Source organism: Orbicella faveolata, unplaced genomic scaffold, assembly GCF_042242905.1.
Source record: "Orbicella faveolata isolate gen_17 unplaced genomic scaffold, um_ofav_v1 contig_46, whole genome shotgun sequence".
Classification (NCBI taxonomy): Eukaryota; Metazoa; Cnidaria; class Anthozoa; order Scleractinia; family Merulinidae; genus Orbicella; species Orbicella faveolata.
In genome coordinates, this window is record NW_028301576.1 from 3949534 (window position 1) to 3969942 (window position 20409).

Genomic DNA, 20409 nt, shown 5'->3' on the forward strand with positions numbered 1-20409 from the left:
CAGTGAGAGACCAAAACGCTTGCGTTACAAAGTAATAAATATTTTATGTTTTCGTTAGGTAAGCTTCTTTAATCAATTAAGTTTTCTCTTCGCCGCGAGACATTTCATCGAAACAACCAAAAAGTCAACAGATCCTTTTCCTTTTTAACGGTTATTTTTCTTTGTTTGCGTACAAAGAACTTTTAACAGTCAGAAGTGGGAAATTCGTAAGGCCAGAAAAAGGTTTTGTGGAATGAAGAAATTACGCTGTTGAAGAGTGTGAATCGTCCAAAGAACTGTCCAATGATGTAGTTTATCTGCCAAAACAAGGTAAGTACTCATTACCAATTTTGAAAATAATTTCAGTAGTTGTGAGCCTGCTTTTTCAAGCAATTGTCATTTGAGCAATGGCTAGGGGCAGCAACTTATATATACAACGCTAGACAACAGTGCGGTGTCCTAAAATTAGCAGAACTTAGCTTGACGAAATCATGCATGTCATAATTATTTCCTTAATATCCTACCGGCGCTAAAAAGCAAAGAAACATTTTCTTTTGGTTGTTTTGGCATACATACTCAACTTTCGCGTAAACCCCAGAAATATATAAGAGTAGCTCATTACAGGCGTAGAAACTCTAAGAAGGGACCAGTTCAGAGCCAAAGGAAACAATAACCAATAGTGTTCTTTTTCCATATAACAAATGCTTTAATGACCAAGCTTGTTCGGTCAAGATGGCTGGATATTGGCCTCGTTCTTTTTTTTTTTTTTTTTTTTTTTTGCGTGTTTATGGACCTCAACTCCGTCTCGGTCCATAAACACGCAAAGAAAAAAATACAAAACTTGGCCAATCTCCAGCCATGTTGGCCTCACGCTTGGTCAATAAGCCATATATTATGGAGGGTATGGGGCAAAGAGGATAACACGAGTTAAGGTCTTAGAGCAATTCCAGGTTCAATTACAACGGTAGAGTGCACTGCTTGAGTTAAAAAGGTAAATTGTACACGAAATATGTAAACACGTGTTTGATATGCATGTCAATTTTCAACCCAAACTCTATTTTCTTGTGGGACACAGCGGGTAATCTCGAGCGGGTAAGATACTGCCATCTTGCCCGCTTGGGTAGCCAATCACATCACAGGATTCGTTTCATCTTGCCCGCTCAGGGACCTGGGCATATAATAATGGCTATTAGAAAACAGTCCTAAAAAAATACGCGCGCTGATTGGTTAAAAATCGTCGTGCGGCTCGTGTTCCCACAGCATTTCTCGTTCTCCCAAACTTCCACTCGTGTTTCTATAACGCGATAGAAACTCGGCACATGTTTTCTATTTCTTAATTAAACACCTCACCTCTGACAATTGTTAGCTATGCTAGTGAGAGTGTTTTACACAATGTTTTAATTCCCGGTCTCGGTTTCCTAGTGAAACAGTTACTCAAGCAACCTTAACGTCCTCGGTTAGTAGTGGAGAGACGGCGCGAAGAACGAGAACAGGCTACTTTCTCGGCAAATATAATAAGAGGAAAAAGTTCTGACGTTCTGCTAAGATGCTCCTCCTAGAAGGGGTCAATTTTGGGGTTGTACGTCAAGCCCTTGGGACTTGACGGAATGGTATTATAACTCAGTGTAAAAAGTAGTAAAACCCAAAACAAATAAAATAAAATAAACGTAAAATAGAATGAGACGGAGAAAAGAGTCCTGTTGTGAAAAGGCACAAACGTTTTTGGTATCGGCCTTTATCAGTATAAAGCGTTTCTTCAACCAAAGTCATGACCGCGTTGATGAATGAAAAAAGCGATTAAATGAACTAACAAAAGTGCAGTGTTGAAATCGGTTACTGTCATTTGCTAAAAGTAGTTTGAATAAATTACGGTTAGTGCGCTGAAGTCAGAATTGTTGACAGATTGGTGCAATAAAAGAAGAAACTTGCGGGCGCCAGAATAACCGTCTCGCAATAGGGCTTGAAATTGATAAGACCAGATAAGTTGTTATTATATTTATTCTGTTCTAGGTGGTGTTTTGGATACACATAAAATACAACATGCGCTGCGGATGGTTTGTCGTCTTAATTATCATATTCATCTTCTTAAGCGGCTTTCAGTGGACAGCACTATCAGACAATTCGAACAAACTGAAAAGAACCGAAACGTTGGGAATAAATGGCGCCAACGATACAAACCGCCACTCAGCGGCTAAGCGGAGTGCACAGATTCAAGGTGCCATTTATTCGGGGAGTATTCCCTCGGGATCCCCTGTATCCGGGACTCAGGCTCAATTGAATACGGGTCAGCCCGGGGGACAGAGACTCACACCGTTTGTACAAGCGACAACTGCGACCGCGGTACAACCAGTAGGACAGACTATTAAGGCACAACCTACTGGAAATACATTGGCTCAACCGTTGGTACAGCCCGCTAACATACTAGCGCAAGCTACGGGGCAGACCGCAAACACATTGGCACAAGCTACGGGACAGACCGCAAACACATTGGCACAAGCTACGGGACAGACCGGAAACACCTTGGCACAAGCTACGGGACAGACCACAAATACATTAGCACAAACTGCGGGACAAGCGCCCTTGGTTACAGGACAGCCCGCAGTATCAGCACCAGTACCCGCTACTTCGTCACAAGGGAAGACTGTTGCAAGAGATGACAGTCAGGATCTTGAAGAGGATTCAGACATCGACCAAGCTGCGGATGATGGTGAAGATGATGACATGGAAAGTGAAGGTTCTGATCCAGAACTTGAAGCTGCCTGCATGAGGCGCCGACGTCGGCGTCGGTGTCATCGGCCTTATCGTTTCAGAGGACGGAGGCCACGGAGACCAAGACCGTTGGACGATGGATATGAAAGAAACAATAAACAAAATGATTGGGTGGACTTTAGAGGGGACCCGGGATACTATGACCAGGAAGGTCAACAGGGAGGCCAACAAGAAGGCCAAGAGGGAGGCCGAGAAGAAGGCCAAGAGGGAGGCCAAGAGGAAGGCCAAGAAGGAGGCCAGCAAGGAGGCCAACAAGGAAGAGGTGGCGGCGGTAGGGGCGGAGGCGGGGGTCGTGGTGGAGGTAGAGCGGAAGGAACTGGTAAGATATCTCTTTCTTACATATACTATCACAAATGAAGACAAATAACATCCTATATTTCGACTGCCTACAGCAGTCTTCGTCAGGGTAAATGAGCTGTTACAACCGCACGCATCATTGGACTTTTAAAAGTAACAACCTTGACAAACTCGCGCGCGCCAACATAAGTACACGATAAATTACGCTCGTCTTGAGCGCCTGTTCTGAACAAAGAAAAAAATCATTGCCATTAAGCCCGTAGGGGTGCAAAGTGTTCAGTTTACAGGCCCATTGGCCTTCTTTGTCCCTTAGTTCTTCCTCTCCATTCACTCGATCTATCAATTGAATCCTATCTTCTCTCAAGCCATCATGTCTGTCCCCACAAAAGTGTCGTTATACAGGAAGTCATCTTTCTCTTGCTCTGTTCCATTCAATCTTCGATGTCGCCTTATTCTGGCCTTAAGGTTATTGAACCTTAATCGGAACCTCGTTACAGTGGATCCAACATACTGTAGCGCACATTACCTGCAACCTAGCACGTAGACCACGTTGCTCGAGTTACAATTAAGGCTATAGTTGATGGAATATCTCCTTCCTGTCTGAGAACTTACGAAGTGGTCTCCATCATCGAGATAATCGCAGACTTCACATCTTCTTGACCCACACCGACAGGTCCTCCCTTGTGTATCTCTTCCAAATCCTCTGGTTACTTTTGCTCGAGCCAAATAGTCCGCCAAACTCTTCGGTCTCCTGAATGCCTTTATTAGCACCTGTCCTAACGCTCTCTTACATCTTTCCGAAGACTCTATAACTAGATGAAGGTCCCGCAATACTGAACTTGTTTATATCTGGCAAACCAGGATGATAGATTACGACAAAGGGGGTGTTCTCATTTCTTAAGCGTCCCCTACCTCCAAAATCCTCCACCCTCGTTAAGCGACGCACCCTCCCAATTCAATTTTCCAATCATATCTTCCTAAGATTTCTCTTCCTTATGTACAATTTGTACGATAGCTCTCGGGTTTGAAAAGCTGGTCCAGTGAAAAGCGTCTCAAACGAGTTTAAGTTATTTTGATTGTTCATTGGATACAAGGTGTTGAATAACGTTTGAATCTTATACCCAATAAGTACAAGTAGCAACTATTTTGTTCAATCCCCCCCTCCCATTCCCTCAGGTATTTTCATAAGGGTTATAAAAGTAGTAAGTTAACTGACTATCCATTCCGTTGTTTTTTTACCTTTATTGCTGATCGGGACTTATTTAATAGTATAATGATGAAAATCGTCAATAATAATAATACAGCAATAATACAGTAATGCAGTAACAATAATACAGTAACAACGTATTGTCATTCGGCTTGGGCCCGGGGGAGGAGGGGAGGGGGCTACTCTGCAAAGTTCTATACGGGGAGGCTCCGCCCAGAGGTCCAACCTCTGACCCGTTTTTGTTCCATTTTGACAGAAAAAGTACCCCTTTCGTACATCTTTAATTGAAGAAAAGATACTCCTTTCCAGTACTTTTACACCTGGCCCGTATTATTAATAAATCGCCCGAAAAAGGAAGTCTTCTCGCCATTTTCACGTAGTACCTAGCAAATGAAATGATACAGCCATATGGCCATAAGGTGCGTCTTTTCGAAACATTTTAATTAAAGATCCTTAAAAACTACATGACAGATTTCCCTATTCCCTTTCATACACCTCAACTTGTGAACACCCTACATTTTATATACCTGAAGCCTGAAAAGGGTGCCCCTTTCACCCGGAGCCTCCCCGTGGAGCCCATTACAGGGAGCACTCCCGCATGGGGGCCTAGGTGTTACGTTATGCTATTCGTTTATGAAAGTCATTCAGATAGCATTAGCAAATATGACAGTTAATGTTTTTGTTTTTCTCAGACTGTTGTTGTGTCAAGTGGGGAGGACTCAAACCGCACATAGAATGGGTGAATGTTCCCGTGTGTTACCATCCAAGTAAGTATTACTGTTCGCACGTATTGCATGCCTATGTTTCTATAATTCACTCGATAAAGATCTCTTGCGGGACGTCTTCAACTGCATATAGGCTCTATACTCAATCTTTATGGCAGTGTTTTATTCAAACGCAGTTCGATCACGTCCAAGGATAGCATTATAAAAGGACGGTGTACTACTAAGCCCCAACCTTACCCCTCTCCTCCCTCACGAAAATAACTTCCCCAGACGGTAACCACTGAAGGCTTGTAATTTAGTTTCAGCTCTTAACTTAAGGAACTGTAAATAGTCGGATTTTTTTGTCATAAATCATTACAGTATTTTAAAGACTTTGTTATGTTTATCTGATGATTGAAGCACAAGTTGCGTGTTCCATTTTTTGTTGTTTGTTTTTAGAGACTTCTTCCTTACGGAAATCGCTCTGATAATAAGCAATTCAAATAATAACCCACCAAGAAGCCTTTTGGATAAAACGAAGCCCCTGGTGTACGGTTTTTACTGTACATGAAAGTGACAACTGCAATCTGATCTGCTATAATACCCGTAAATCATAGAATCGGGCAATGTCAACTCAGAGTGACAGAGATTGTTGTGTACAACATAAGCCAACATTGAGTCTCAAAGTCATGCACTAAACCAATTATCATTGTTTTAAGTCGTGTTAGGTGCATAATGGTCTCATAGTTCACTTTGTACATGTTGCGTGCCTATATTTGTTTCCAGGCTGTATCTGCCGCCCTCACTGTGAACACTGCTGTGATATTGATTGCGGGCACTGTTGTTGTGAACCCTGTTGCGGTGGCTGCTGCCATCATTGTTGTCATCATTGCTGTCATCACTGTCCCTGCTGCTGTCATCATTGTTGTCATCACTGCTGCCATTGCAGGAGAGCAGTGGTGACCACCCAACCCCCACTGGGTAAGAAATAAGTTCACTGTGTTCACACAAAGTGAAGTGGCTTCTCGTCTGAAGGGGTCGTGGCATTAAATAATCTAGCTTTGTCAACTATAAATTATTTCAATTCCGAAGGAAGATATTTACTTGAGGAAAAAAGTACCAAAGATGAGAAAATTCAAAAGAGAGCACTTAGATCGTATAATAGTATTCCATTCAAAACAAACAAAAACCTCGTTGAACGACCTCGCTTTCAATTAACTGACATATTTTCACGGCTTGGGAGTATATTTGACGGCCATGTTGCATGGAATTGAAAAATTTCTCGGTTATGTGATCACAGCATGAAAAAATAAATAACAATTGACGACGAGGATGGGATTCGAACCCACGCGTGCAGAGCACATTGGATTAGCAGTCCAACGCCTTAACCACTCGGCCACCTCGTCAGTTATCAATCCCTCGATTAATGCCGTAAGATCATGTTTGAGACATGTTTTAGAACCTTACGACAGTCGCAAGGCCAGTCGAAAGTGCGGACTGTATGGCTTTTGTGGGATGAAATCTGGGTAGGGCACGGGCGCGCTCCAAAAGTCGCGTGTCGCGACATACCGTACTAAGTCGGCCCTCAATGCTGTGTCTAGTTTCGGAGTATAAGAAACCACACAGATTTATCGAAGACTAAAAATAACCACCCTGATTTCAAGACGTTGTCAGAGCTCGAAAATTACTTCATATAGAAATTACGTGACCACATCTAAGAAAAAGAACCATTGTGTGTTAAGTTAACAATTATTCCACGAGCGCGCGTTGGATACGAGATGGTAGATAGCCAACGAGGCGCGTAGTACCGAGTTGGCTATAACCACCTCATATCCAACATACGTGAGTGAAGTAATTGTTTTATCTAAAACGCCCCCAAATAGAGACAACTGAAATAAAATAAAAATAAAAACGCCCCAAAAAATTACGCGTAAGTTTAACATCTTTGTAGATCATGGTGTAATTGCTCATATACCATGATGGCTAAGCCAATGAAAACTCTTGAATTGCATTATCCAATGATCCAGGTTTTAGTAATCAATAATACAGAGTTGATAACAGGAAACTCGCGAAATTGGTTCAGTTTTGTAGAACATTACTTGAAAAACAAGAAACGCACATTAGGGATCACAAATCCTGAAGAAAAAGTTGGATGCGTTACTAGATAATTGTTTGTATTAAACACGGGATGGAAAGATTTAAATGTGGTTAGTAATTCAACTTTAACATTTCCGGAAAAAATTAAAATCACTCAATTTACTTGCAAGGGTGTTGTTATTTTTAAAATTCTGTTCTGGAAGACATTTTGGGCCATGCCACAAGAGCAGTGCAGACCGTTTTGTCTGTGCAGTGCTTTTGCTAAAAATTTAAAAAACACTGACGACGAGGATGGGATTCGAACCCACGCGTGCAGAGCACATTGGATTAGCAGTCCAACGCCTTAACCACTCGGCCACCTCGTCAGTTGTCAATCTCAAGATTAATGTCGTAATATCATCTTTGAAGCATGTTTTGGAACCTTACGACAGTCGCAGGGCCGGTCGATAGTGAACTGTGTTTACGACTTGTCATTGCATGGGCTGGGTACAAGAGCGCTCCAAAAGTCGGGTGTCGCCACAAACCGTATTAATTCGGCCTTCAATTCTGTGTCTAGTCTCGGAGTATCAGAAATTACACAGATATATCAAAATTTGGCTATAACCATCTCATATCCAACATGCGCGAGTGAAATAATTGTTTTGTTCAAAGCGCCCCCAAATAGAGAAAACTGAAATGAAATTTAATGAAAACAACCAAAAAAATTACGCGTAGGCTTAACATCTTTGTAGAGCATAGTATAATTGCTCGTATTAAACACGGCATGGAACCACTTACAACAGTGGTTAGTAATCAACTTTAAAATTTCCGGGAAAAATTAAAATTAAAATCAAAATCAAAGGCCGGGGCAAGATTCTGCATCAGTGGCGGATATAGGGAAGGGGAACGCCCCCCCCCCCCCCCCCCACTCACCCTATTTCGGGTAAAAAATAATCGCAGAAGGAAGAAAAGCCGGCAGGGCAAGCCAAAACAAAAAAACTAAAAAACCGCCTTTCCCCTTAGCTCGAAGTCAGCATACCGGGGCCCCCTCTTCGCTCAAGGTCTGGATCCGCCACGGTGTAAGACCTCAATTTACTTGCAAGGGCGTTGTAATTTTTAGAATTCTGTTCTGGAAGACCTTTTGGGTCACAAGAGCAATGAAAACCGAATATTTACCATTTCGGCAAAACGTTTTGCGTACACAGTGCTTTCGCTAAAAATGTAAAGAATACTGACGACGAGGATGGGATTCGAACCCACACGTGCAGAGCACATTGGATTAGCAGTCCAACGCCTTAACCATTCGGCCACCGCGTCAGTTGTCAATCTGCAGATTAATGTGGTAAAATCATGTTTGAAGCATATTTTAGAACTTTAGGACAGTCACAGGGCCAGTCGATAGTGCGGACTGTATGGCTTTATATGATGAAATCTGGGCAGGGCACGGGCGCGCTTCAAAAGTCACATGTCGCGACGCGTCAATTGCTTCCAGTCCAATACCGGCAACACGAATATTGCCTATTATTCCACGAGCGCGCGTTAGATATGAGATGGTAGATAGCCAACGAGGCGCGCAGTACCGAATAAGCTATAACCATCTCATATTCAACATACGCCAGTAAAAGGTAATTGTTTCATTAAAAACGCCTCTAAGGATATTATCATTTTCAGTAAAATGCTGATCTTGAAGACATTTTGGGCAACAAGATCAAAAGCAATGAAAACCGAATATTTACCATTCCGGAAAAACTTTTTTTGTACGCATTGCTCTCGCTAAAAATGTAAATAATACTAACGACGAGGATGGGATTCGAACCCACGCGTGCAGAGCACATTGGATTAGCAGTCCAACGCCTTAACCAATCGGCCACCTCGTCAGTTGTCAATCTCCAGATTAATGTCGTAAAATCATGTTTGAAGCATGTTTTAGAGCCTTTAGACAGTCGCAGGGCCAGTCGATAGTGCGGGTTGTATGGCTTTTATATGATGAATTCTGGGCGGGGCGCGGGCGCGCTCCAAAAGTCGCGTGTCGCGACGAACCGTAGTAAGTGGGCCTTCAATGCTGTGTCTAGTTTCAGAGTATCAGAAATCACGTAGATATATCGAAGACTAAAAAAACTAACCTGATTTCAAGACGTTCTCAAAGCATAGGTTATCTCTCGAAATTTACTTCATAGAAATTTACGTGCCCACATTTAAGAAAATGAACCGTTGTGCGTTAATTACAGGTTAACGCACTCAGCGAGTGAATTATCGGGATTTACCTGCACGCGTTCACTAACAATGAACGAGAAATTTCAATCAATGCCGCACGAGGCTTTGTCGAGTGCGGTATTGAAAGTTTCGAGTTCAGTGTTAGTGAAAGGGTACAGGTAAATCTCGATAATTCAAGAGCAATGAGTCCGTTAACATTTTTATTATTCAGTTTGAATACACTGCGCAAAGAAACAATGCATTGAAACCACTATATTTGAGTCACCCGAAGCCATGGTGCAATGACAGTGGTAAGTTGAATTTACACCACGGCTTTTACACCACGATAATGACGTCAAGGTGGTTGTCTCGTCACAACCCAGTATCAGGGCAGGGCACGAAGTTCCCGGTGTTGTGGTCTGGTCTCTGCCCATTGTGCTGTTGAAATGCTCGGAGACATTAGCTGTTAAAGCTACTCTACAATCCGAGGGTAAATAAAGTATACTACTACTACTACTACTACGTGGTAGAAATCAGCCAATCAGAAAATCGGAATTCGTACAGTATAGAAAAGTTGAATAATAACTGCTCATGTACCATGATGGCTAAGCCAATGAAAACTCGTGAATTGCATTATCCAACGATCCAGGTTTTAATAATCAATAATACGGAGTGATTTAAAGAGCAGTAAAGTCTCAGTTGATAACAGCAAACTCGTGAAACTGGTTCAATTTTGTAGAACATTACTTGAAAAACAAGAAAAGCACATAAGGAACCACAAATCCTGAAGAAAAAGTTGGATGCGTTACTACATAACCGTTTGTATTCAAAAAAGGCTGGAAAGATTTAAAAGGGGTTAGTAATTCAACTTTTTGCATGGGCCACAAGAGCAATGAAAACCAAGTATTTACCATTTCGGAAAAACGTTCTGCGTACGCAGTGCTTTCGCTAAAAAGCTCAAAAATTGTAAACAACACTGACGACGAGGATGGGATTCGAACCCACGCGTGCAGAGCACATTGGATTAGCAGTCCAACGCCTTAACCACTCGGCCACCTCGTCAGACGTTTCCTACTTAGATAAAAATTCCTGACAGTTAGTCAAATTAACACTGTAGTCTCGACTGAACATCTCCTTCGTATAATTCTAAACTCATGTTCAAATTGTACTGTAAACGAGAGCCTGGAAAGACAATGTTTTTTTCCCACAACAACAGCAAGAACCAACCAAAAAGCCATTGGCCCAATAGGCTAAAATACCGCGTGCCTTAATAGATTACCAGTTTTATTTTATTTAGAAAACAAAAGCTCTCCATCAATGAGTGATTCGTTCTTTTCTTTGTCATTTCAGTTCCAAGACGGAAGTCAACAGCCAAGCGAGAGGAGTATAAAAGAGCCTGCAAGAAAAAGAAGTACCACAAAAGACATTGTTTCTGTGTAACGCCACTCGTACTGCGCATGCCTTGCTTCCCAAGACTGTGGTGATCACGCACCAGGAGCTTACATGAACGACTTTGAGCGCGACACAAATAGATCTTTCATTCGGACGAAACTCTCCATTGGTACTTTTTAAATCATCGACTGCGAATTAAAAACGCAGAAATTTGTTCAAATGTTTCCATAATTTGCATTTTGCAAGTTGAGTTTCTTTTGGCTATAGAAATATGCTCGGAAATAACACCAGGAGAATGAATCATGTAGGAGACTGAATAGATTTATTTTGGCCTTTTCTCAGAAACATTCAAATTTAAGCCTTCGCTGTCCATCACTCCTGATACGTTACAACTATTGAAAAAATCATCTGGTATGAAATGACATGAAATGAACAACATGCACGCGCTAGATATGTCCAAACACCGACGGAGTTAGAAAGTCAATAAACTTCCTTTGGTATTTTCCCTGTTCATTTCTTTGGCCAGTTGTTGAACCTCTTGTTGAGGGAGCACTGGTGAGAGTTTGAAACGCTTTTTGCTTCGTTTCCACCTGAACAAAGTCAGGTGGACAACAGGGTATGGAGTGAGTTTGGTACATTCCCTTTGAGTACCTAACATAAGATAATTGTGAAGGGTGATTTAGGCAACTTGCGGGTGAATCAATTTTGGCTACGAGCGAAAGACAGGTATAAAACCGAATATGAATTGACGAAGTTTGGTGCTATTGATTTTGGAAATACTTGCTTTAACCACGCTTTACAGGTCGAAGACACTTTATTTATTTATTTGTTTGTTTGTTTATTTATTTATTTATTTTTGAAGGAAGTAGGCAAAGAGTTCGGAGGGAACAATCTTTATGTATGACAAATTTCAGGTCATAATGGGTAATTAAGCCTATGGAGGGAGTAAGCAAATAAAAGAGACCACAGATAATTGGGAAAAATCTAAAATTCTTGTAATAGCGCAGCGTAATATGGGAATGGCAAGTTTGATTCATAGGCCATGGAAGTTGTTGCATCGAGCAATGTATTCCATGCGAAAACGACAGGAGAAAGACCAAGTATGTTTGGTATCATAGATCTGGCATCAATGGGCTCATCAAGGAACGCAGTGAACTGAGAAAATTTGATGAAACTTGATTTTTGGTCTATCTGAAGCCGGCTGGTTCTATATACGCGAGATTTTCAAAGAGAACTGAATCTGATTGGGTATTTGACGCGCATTAAAACGTTAAATGGCTGTTGATTCCTTAATAATGAAAACGGATTTACTCTCAAAGCAGCGATTAGTTTCTCGTCACCGCGACGTTACTCGTAAAGAGGTCAAAGATCGTGAACTAGTTTTCTGTTCCGTGGAAAGATTTTTGAATCTCCCCTTCCATTTTGCTTTTTTCAAAGTATGACAACACAGAGTAATTTTTAGAAACAAAACTTCATACAAAAAATTCATACAAAAACAAATGCGACCATGACAGAGCTGTTTTCAACTGAGTGCATCAACTACGGCTACAGGATTGACTTGAAAAACTCGCGCTACTTTTTCATCCAATCAGAAGTAAAAGCAAAACCAGTCGCGACTCACTCGCACGCGTTTTCCCACGCTTTGCGTTAGTTACGTGTACTTACTCTGAGCTTTGATTGGTTCACTGTATTGTCTGTGTCCTTTGTGATTGGCTAAAGTGATTTGACTTGCATGAAAATTAACCTCAAGGCGGAACTTAGTTTTACATGAATGGTTTCGCATAAAGACTCGTTTTGACCCAGAGGTAGAAGCCAATTCGGACCTGACCAATTACTTCTAATTTTGATTGGTTCACCCTAGTATCTGTGTCCTTTAAGATTGGCTAGAGTGACTACTTTGCTCTTGGTTTTACAACACTCAATTATAAACCGATCTAAGAAAAGAGCCAAATAAATAAATAAAATAAATTACTTCTAAAACGGCTAAGCGTGCAAAAAAAAAAAAAAAAAAAACCTTAAGTGGTCGTTTCCTCTACAAGGAAAACAATCTAATTAAGACAAGACTGATCTATTGACCTTTCACTTCCATTTGACAGGCAAGTTTTAAATCCCTACTGGAAGATCTCCACACAGGTTTTGGCGACGCTTTTGAAAGAGATTTTGCTGCTATAGTAACCTACTGAAATAGTAACCTACCTCAATTTACTTGCAAGGGGTTCTCATTTTTAAAATTCTCTTCTGGAAGACTTTTAGGGCCACAAGAGCAATGGAAAGCGGATATTCACCATTTCGGCAAAACGTTTTGCGTACGCGTGGCTCTCGCTAAAAAAGTAAATGATACTGACGACGAGGATGGGATTCGAACCCACGCGTGCAGAGCACATTGGATTAGCAGTCCAACGCCTTAACCACTCGGCCACCTCGTCAGTTATCAATTTCTAGATTAATTTCGTAAAATCATGTTTGAAGCCTGTTTTGGAACCTTACGACAGTCACAGGGCTAGTCAATAGTGCGGACTGTATGGCTTTATAAGATGAAATCTGGGCGGGGCGCGGGCGCGCTCCAAAAGTCGCGTGTCACGACAAACCGTACTAATTCGACCTTCAATTCTGTGTCTAGTCTCAGAGTATTAGAAATCACACAGATAAATCAACAGATTAAAAATAACGGGCAGAGCGTAGGTTATCTGTCGAAATTTACTTCATAGAAATTTACGTCACCACATCTAAGAAAAAAAACCATTGTATGTTAATTAAGCGTGCGTAGTACCGAGTTAGCTGTAACCATCTTATATCCAACATGCGCGAGTAAAATAATTGTTTTATAAAAAGCGCCCCTAATAGAAAAAAACTGAAATAAAATAAAAATAAAAACGCCCCCCAAAAATTACGTGAACGCTTAACACATTTGTAGAGCATGGTGCAATAGCTTATATACTAATCAATAATACAGAGTGATTAAAGAGGTGTAAAGTCTCAGTTGATAACAGGAAACTCGTGAAACTGGTTCAATTTTGTAGAACATTACTTGAAAAACAAGAAAAGCACATTACGGATCACAAATCCTGAAAAAACGTTGGATGCGTTACTAGATAATTGTCTGTATTAAAAAAAAGGGATGGAAATATTTCAGTTTAAAAGTGGTAAGGAATTCAACTTTAAAATTTATGGGAAAAATTAAAATTAAAATCAAAGACGGGGACAAGATTCTACGTGACCTCATTTTAATTGCAAGGGTGTTGTCATTTTTTAAACTCTGTTCTAGAAGACATTTCGGGCCACAATAGCAATGAAAACCGAATATTTACCATTTCGGCAAAACGTTTTGCGTAAGCGGTGCTCTAGCTAAAAATCTAATTAATACTGACGACGAGGATGGGATTCGAACTCACGCGTGCAGAGCACATTGGATTAGCAGTCCAACGCCTTAACCACTCGGCCACCTCGTCAGTTGTCCAGACCGATGTCGTAAGATCATGTTTGAGACATGTTTTAGAACCTTACGGTAGTCGCAGGACCAATCGATAGTGCGCACTGTAGGGCTTTATATGATGAAATCTGGGCGGCGTGTGGGCGCGCTCCAAAAGTCGCGTGTCGCGACAAACCGTACTAAGTCGGACCTCAATGCTGTGTCTAGTTTCGGAGTATCAGAAATCACGCAGATATATCGAAGACTAAAAATAACTAACCTGATTTTAAGACGTTGTCAGAGCGTATGTTATCTCTCAAAATTTACTTCATATAGAAATTTACGTGACCACATCTAAGAAAAAGAAACCATTGTGCGTTAATTAAAAATTATTCCACGAGCGCGCATTGGATACGAGATGGTAGATAGCCGACGAGCCGGGTAGTACCGAGTTGCTATAAACATCTCATATCCAACATACGTGAGTGAAATAATTGTTTTATCCAAAACGCCCCCAAATAGAGACAACTGAAATAAAGTAAAAATAAAAACGCCCCAAAAAATTACGCGTAAGCTTAACATCTTTAGAGATCATGGTGTAATTGCTCATATACCATGATGGCTAAGCCAATGAAAACTCTTGAATTGCATTAACCAATGATCCAGATTTAATAATTAATAATACAGAGTGATTTAAAGGCCTTTAAGTCTCAGTTGATAACAGGAAACTCGTGAAACTGGTTCAATTTTGTAGAACATTACTTGATAAACAAGAAAAGCACATTAGGGATCACAAATCCTGAAAAAAGTTGGGGTTTTTTGATACAGAGAAGGAACACACTGGTTCGATTGATGAACACGCTCGTTCAATTCTGTGGCGAACACGCTGGTTCGCTTTCGTGTCTCCGCGAACACTGGATTTGCTCTCGTTCCAACAGTTTCCCTCAACATTCGGAATAGCGTCTTGAACACTAGATTTAACCTAATTCCGACAGTTTTCCTCAATATCGTCCCTCGGTTTTCTTCAATATTTGTTATAAATCAACCGTTCTTAACGAAACGCTACCCGATTGAACTTTCAGTTCGATATGACTGAGTAAACAGAGAAGGAACACACTGGTTTGATTGATGAACACGCTCGTTCAATTCTGTGGCGAACACGTTGGTTCGATTTCGTGTCTCGAATACTGGATTTGTTGGAGCTCCAACAGTTTTCCTCAATATTCGAATGAGATGAAGAGTTTTGTAAAGGCACGCCGGCCGATTGAACTTTCAGTTTGATAAGGACAAAGTGAGGGAGAACACGCTAGTTCAGTTGATGAACACGCTGGTTCAAGTCAGTAGCGAACACGTTGTTTCTATTGGTCTCTCAACCACTGTATAACACGCTAGGTCTATTGGTCTCTCGGCCACTGTACATTCTGAGACTATGAAGCTGTATGAAATTGTTCACAGTTCAGTAAAGACAACAGCAAAGAAAACACTCACCTTCAGACTACGACAGACTCTTCCACATCAAACAAGAACCCGAGAGTGTCTAGATGTACTGCCTCGTGATTGGCTAAAAACTACAATCTAACACGTCCTTTCATTGGCTCGAATAGTTCCGTCCTTGAAATTGGCTAAAACCGAGGACAACCTTACACCTCACACTTACACTTAAACTTTCAGAGCTCGATCGAGAATTTTTCTGCATACAGCAGTCTTCGCATGGCACTATTTTCTGCCGCCTCGCCAGCCGAGCGTCTTCGCTCGGCTGGCTCGTTGGCAATTAAAAAAAGGGATGGAAAGATTTGAAAGTGGTTAATAATTCAACTTTAAAATTTCGGCAAAACGCTAAAAATGTAAACTACACTGACGACGAGGATGGGATTCGAACCCACGCGTGCAGAGCACATTGGATTAGCAGTCCAACGCCTTAACCACTCGGCCACCTCGTCAGTTGTCAATCTTCAGGTTAATGTCGTAAAATCATGTTTGAGGCATAGTTTAGAACCTTACGACAGTCGCAGGGCCAGTCGATAGTGCGGACTGTATTGCTTTATATGCAGGAGCCATAATCGGGGACGGAGACCGTAAGCGCGCGCCATTTCAAGTATTGGGGTTGTCTCCATGATATGGGACAATAATTCTATTTTAAGAACAAATTGCGCCATCACCTGCGGCACACGCGCGTACATGCTGCGAGGATTTTTGCGGATGTCGCGCGGGGGAAATGGCGTCCGAAATTCCCGAAATGTTTCATGTTTTTGCCCCACAACTCAACGCGTTTACGTCTGTTGGAATTTTGCTTAAGTATTTTCGTCGTAAGCTGCTCCAGTTTCAGTGAAGTAAGACAGTGTCGAATTTTGGTATGTTCCGCTGTAAGCTTATATATATCGCTGACCAAGTTGTGTTCCGACTGATGCTTCTTTTACATGAGCTGTACATTACTCCACTTTAAATTTCACATATGTTGAAGATTAACAGCTTTTCCATTACACAGCAAAAAACTAGCTGGATATATTTAGATGTAGCAGAGCTTCAGGACTTCATAGTTTCATGGCTCCTTTTGCCACACACTTGCGAGGAATTTGTCAGTCTATCGCGACCGAAAAGCAAAACACAATAATTGCTAGTTTGAGTTTCGCTTGAATTGTAAGCAACGCTTGATGTTTCATCGAGGCTTAATAACTTTACGTCCGTAGATACTGCTCAGTTTTATTCGTGTAAAAATCCAGTAAAGTCTCTGTTGTCGATGAATGAGAGCGCCCGCCGATGCGTGTTTTGTACAGTCAGTAAACATGACAAATTGTACTTCCGCCGCACTTTCGTGTGAAAGCGTACATCGAACTCAAACAATAGCTCTATAATTTTTAAATATGTTTAAGATTGATAAATGTTTGAGAACATATTAAAAGCTAAGCTGAAGATATGTGAATAAAGCAGAAACAATCAGCAAAGTTACGATGACGCTTTCTTTAATCAACTTGGTATAACGATTTCGAGTTTGTTGATCGAGTTATCAAAACTCCTTGTCTATTTTCATTTTCGCAGTGTAAAACTTCACTATGCTTATGTTGAAGAAACACACATGATGTTAGTAGCCTTTTTTGCATTCGTGAAATTTGTTGCAGCATCTCAGCACAAAAGATAACGAAAGAAGTCTTTGTCAAGATTTGTTGACAATTGAAAACACCGACTCGGACTTGAAAGTGCAGGAGCTGCACTATGCAAATGAGCTAATTGTACGCGTCAGACGTTCCTTTCAAAAACCTTTCACAAGAGCAATGAAAACGGAATATTTATCATTTCGGCAAAACGTTTTCCGTACGCAGTGCTTTTGCTAAAAATGTAAACAATACTGACGACGAGAATGGGATTCGAACCCACGCGTGCAGAGCACATTGGATTAGCAGTCCAACGCCTTAACTACTCGGCCACTTTGTAAGATGTCAATTTTGCATTGTCGTTAGATCATCTTTAAAGCGTGTTTTGGAACCTTCCAAAAGTGGCTTGTCGCAACAAAGCGTACTAATTCGGCCTTCAACTCCGTGTCTTGTCTCGGAGAATCAGAAATTACACAGAATAGTCCCTAATTTTGGAAACTGCGGGTGTTGGGGAAAATATTTGAAGGATAATAAACACAATAGCTTCCATTTGACTTTGAAAATATGCTGGGATATTTGTCCTTGTACATCATCTGTTCCTCGAAGCTCGCCGTTTTCCTCGAGCTTCGAATTCGTTCCCGGAAAACTATTCTCTTCTCGGAGCAGATATTGTCCGCGGACAAATATCCGAACATATTTTCGGGCCAAATGGAGGCTATTGTTTAGATATACAATGATGGTTAAGCCAATGAAAACTCTTGAATTGCATTATCCAATGATCCAGGTTTTAATAATCAATAATACAGAGTTGATAACGGGAAACTCGCGAAATTGGTTCAGTTTTGTAGAACATTACTTGAAAAACAAGAAACGCACATTAGGGATCACAAATCCTGAAGAAAAAGTTGGATGCGTTACTAGATAATTGTTTGTATTAAACACGGGATGGAAAGATTTAAATGTGGCTAGTAATTCAACTTTAACATTTCCGGAAAATATTAAAATCACTCAATTTACTTGCAAGGGTGTTGTCGTTTTTAAAATTCTGTTCTGGAAGACATTTTGGGCCATGCCACAAGAGCAATGCAGACCGTTTTGTCCGCGCAGTGCTTTTGCTAAAAATTTAAAAAACACTGACGACGAGGATGGGATTCGAACCCACGCGTGCAGAGCACATTGGATAAGCAGTCCAACGCCTTAACCACTCGGCCACCTCGTCAGTTGTCAATTTTTCGATTAATGTCGTAAGATCATGTTTGAAGCATGTTTTGGAACCTTACGACAGTCGCAGGGCCAGTCGATAGTGAACTGTGTTTACGACTTGTCATTGCATGGGCTGGGTACAAGAGCGCTCCAAAAGTCGGGTGTCGCCACAAACCGTACTAATTCGGCCTTCAATTCTGTGTCTAGTGTCGGAGTATCAGAAATTACACAGATATATCAAAATTTGGCTATAACCATCTCATATCCAACATGCGCGAGTGAAATAATTGTTTTGTTCAAAGCGCCCCCAAATAGAGAAAACTGAAATGAAATTTAATGAAAACAACCAAAACAATTACGCGTAGGCTTAACATCTTTGTAGAGCATAGTATAATTGCTCGTATTAAACACGGCATGGAACCACTTACAACAGTGGTTAGTAATCAACTTTAAAATTTCCGGGAAAAATTAAAATTAAAATTAAAATCAAAGGTCGGTGCAAGACTCTGCATCAGTGGCGGATCTAGGGAAGGGGGACGGCCCCCCCCCCCCCCCCCCCCCCGTCACCCTATTTCGGGTAAAAAATAATCGCAGAAGGAAGAAAAGCCGGCAGGGCAAGCCAAAAAAAAAACAAAAAAACAAAAACCGCCTTTCCCCTTAGCTCGAGGTCAGGATACCGGGGGCCCCTCTTCGCTCAAGGTCTGGATCCGCCACGGTGTAAGACCTCAATTTACTTGCAAGGGTGTTGTAATTTTAGAATTCTGTTCTGGAAGACCTTTTGGGTCACAAGAGCAATGAAAACCGAATATTTACCATTTCGGCAAAACGTTTTGCGTACACAGTGCTTTCGCTAAAAATGTAAAGAATACTGACGACGACGATGGGATTCGAACCCACGCAAGCAGAGCACATTGGATTAGCAGTCCAACGCCTTAACCACTCGGCCACCTCGTGAGTTGTCAATCTGCAGATTAATGTGGTAAAATCATGTTTGAAGCATATTTTAGAACTTTAGGACAGTCACAGGGCCAGTCGATAGCGCGGACTGTATGGCTTTATATGATGAAATCTGAGCGGGGCACGGGCGCGCTTCAAAAGTCACATGTCGCGACGAACTGTGCTAAGTCGCCCCTCAATGCTGTGTCTAGTTTCGGAGATATATCCAAGACTAAAAAAACTAACCTGATTTCAAGACGTTGTCAGAGAGTAGGTTATATCTCGAAATTTACTTCATAGAAATTTACTTGACCACATTTAAGAAGAAGAACCATTGTATGTTAATAAAAAATGGACCATATTCGTGCTCTCGGTATTGGACTGGGACTAGCTTGCAATTGAGGCTCATGCGCGGGAATATCATTAAAAAGAGATTAATGTCATTTGCATTTGAAAAGACTCCCATCGATCATTAGCCTCAATTGCTTCCAGTCCAATACCGGCAATACGAATATTGCCTATTATTCAACGAGCGCGCGTTGGATATGAGATGGTAGATAGCCAACGAGGCGCGCAGTACCGAATTAGCTATAACCATCTCATACTCAACATACGCCAGTAAAAGGTAATTGTTTCATTAAAAACGCCTCTAAGGGTATTATCATTTTCAGTAAAATTCTGATCTTGAAGACATTTTGGGCAACAAGATCAAAAGCAATGAAAACCGAATATTTACCATTTCGGCAAAACTTTTTTTGTACGCAGTGCTCTAGCTAAAAATGTAAATAATACTAACGACGAGGATGGGATTCGAACCCACGCGTGCAGAGCACATTGGATTAGCAGTCCAACGCCTTAACCACTCGGCCACCTCGTCAGTTGTCAATCTCCAGATTAATGTCGTAAAATAATGTTTGAAGCATGTTTTAGAGCCTTTAGACAGTCGCAGGGCCAGTCGATAGTGCGGGTTGTATGGCTTTTATATGATGAATTCTGGGCGGGGCGCGGGCGCGCTCCAAAAGTCGCGTGTCGCGACGAACCGTAGTAAGTGGGCCTTCAATGCTGTGTCTAGTTTCAGAGTATCAGAAATCACGCAGATATATCGAAGACTAAAAAAACTAACCTGATTTCAAGACGTTCTCAAAGCATAGGTTA

At 41.3% G+C, this 20409-nt stretch overlaps 1 protein-coding gene and 12 non-coding genes across 13 annotated transcripts; 1 reads left to right on the plus strand and 12 right to left on the minus strand.

The window, feature by feature from the left end:
- Positions 1 to 85: 85 nt before the first annotated feature.
- LOC110050871 (uncharacterized) lies at positions 86 to 11117 on the plus strand. Its single transcript, XM_089278258.1, has 5 exons — positions 86 to 309; positions 1990 to 3067; positions 4945 to 5019; positions 5743 to 5937; positions 10576 to 11117. Exons 2-5 carry the CDS (start codon positions 2020 to 2022, stop codon positions 10707 to 10709), a joined length of 1452 nt encoding a protein of 483 aa, XP_089134384.1. The 5' UTR covers positions 86 to 309; positions 1990 to 2019; the 3' UTR covers positions 10710 to 11117.
- Positions 6281 to 6362, minus strand: Trnas-gcu (transfer RNA serine (anticodon GCU)). Its single transcript has one exon. It is a non-coding gene; the product is annotated as a tRNA-Ser (tRNA).
- Positions 7337 to 7418, minus strand: Trnas-gcu (transfer RNA serine (anticodon GCU)). The gene has a single exon. It is a non-coding gene; the product is annotated as a tRNA-Ser (tRNA).
- Positions 8268 to 8349, minus strand: Trnas-gcu (transfer RNA serine (anticodon GCU)). Its single transcript has one exon. It is a non-coding gene; the product is annotated as a tRNA-Ser (tRNA).
- Trnas-gcu (transfer RNA serine (anticodon GCU)) lies at positions 8828 to 8909 on the minus strand. The gene has a single exon. It is a non-coding gene; the product is annotated as a tRNA-Ser (tRNA).
- Trnas-gcu (transfer RNA serine (anticodon GCU)) lies at positions 10206 to 10287 on the minus strand. The gene has a single exon. It is a non-coding gene; the product is annotated as a tRNA-Ser (tRNA).
- Positions 11118 to 12961: 1844 nt separating the features above from the next.
- Trnas-gcu (transfer RNA serine (anticodon GCU)) lies at positions 12962 to 13043 on the minus strand. The gene has a single exon. It is a non-coding gene; the product is annotated as a tRNA-Ser (tRNA).
- Positions 13044 to 13984: 941 nt separating this feature from the next.
- Positions 13985 to 14066, minus strand: Trnas-gcu (transfer RNA serine (anticodon GCU)). Its single transcript has one exon. It is a non-coding gene; the product is annotated as a tRNA-Ser (tRNA).
- A 1818-nt stretch (positions 14067 to 15884) lies between these two features.
- On the minus strand, positions 15885 to 15966 carry Trnas-gcu (transfer RNA serine (anticodon GCU)). The gene has a single exon. It is a non-coding gene; the product is annotated as a tRNA-Ser (tRNA).
- A 1400-nt stretch (positions 15967 to 17366) lies between these two features.
- Positions 17367 to 17455, minus strand: Trnas-gcu (transfer RNA serine (anticodon GCU)). The gene has a single exon. It is a non-coding gene; the product is annotated as a tRNA-Ser (tRNA).
- A 797-nt stretch (positions 17456 to 18252) lies between these two features.
- On the minus strand, positions 18253 to 18334 carry Trnas-gcu (transfer RNA serine (anticodon GCU)). Its single transcript has one exon. It is a non-coding gene; the product is annotated as a tRNA-Ser (tRNA).
- An 856-nt stretch (positions 18335 to 19190) lies between these two features.
- Trnas-gcu (transfer RNA serine (anticodon GCU)) lies at positions 19191 to 19272 on the minus strand. Its single transcript has one exon. It is a non-coding gene; the product is annotated as a tRNA-Ser (tRNA).
- Positions 19273 to 20049: 777 nt separating this feature from the next.
- On the minus strand, positions 20050 to 20131 carry Trnas-gcu (transfer RNA serine (anticodon GCU)). Its single transcript has one exon. It is a non-coding gene; the product is annotated as a tRNA-Ser (tRNA).
- Between the last annotated feature and the right edge of the window lie 278 nt (positions 20132 to 20409).

What these genes read in the sequence shown, in the direction of transcription:
- LOC110050871 (XM_089278258.1), top strand. Translation starts at nt 2,020, where the DNA reads ATGCGCTGCGGATGGTTTGTCGTCTTAATTATCATATTCATCTTCTTA. An exon ending in TCCCGTGTGTTACCATCCAA is followed by an intron (nt 5,020 to 5,742) that starts GTAAGTATTACT and finishes ATTTGTTTCCAG; the next exon opens with GCTGTATCTGCCGCCCTCAC. An exon ending in GACCACCCAACCCCCACTGG is followed by an intron (nt 5,938 to 10,575) that starts GTAAGAAATAAG and finishes TTGTCATTTCAG; the next exon opens with TTCCAAGACGGAAGTCAACA.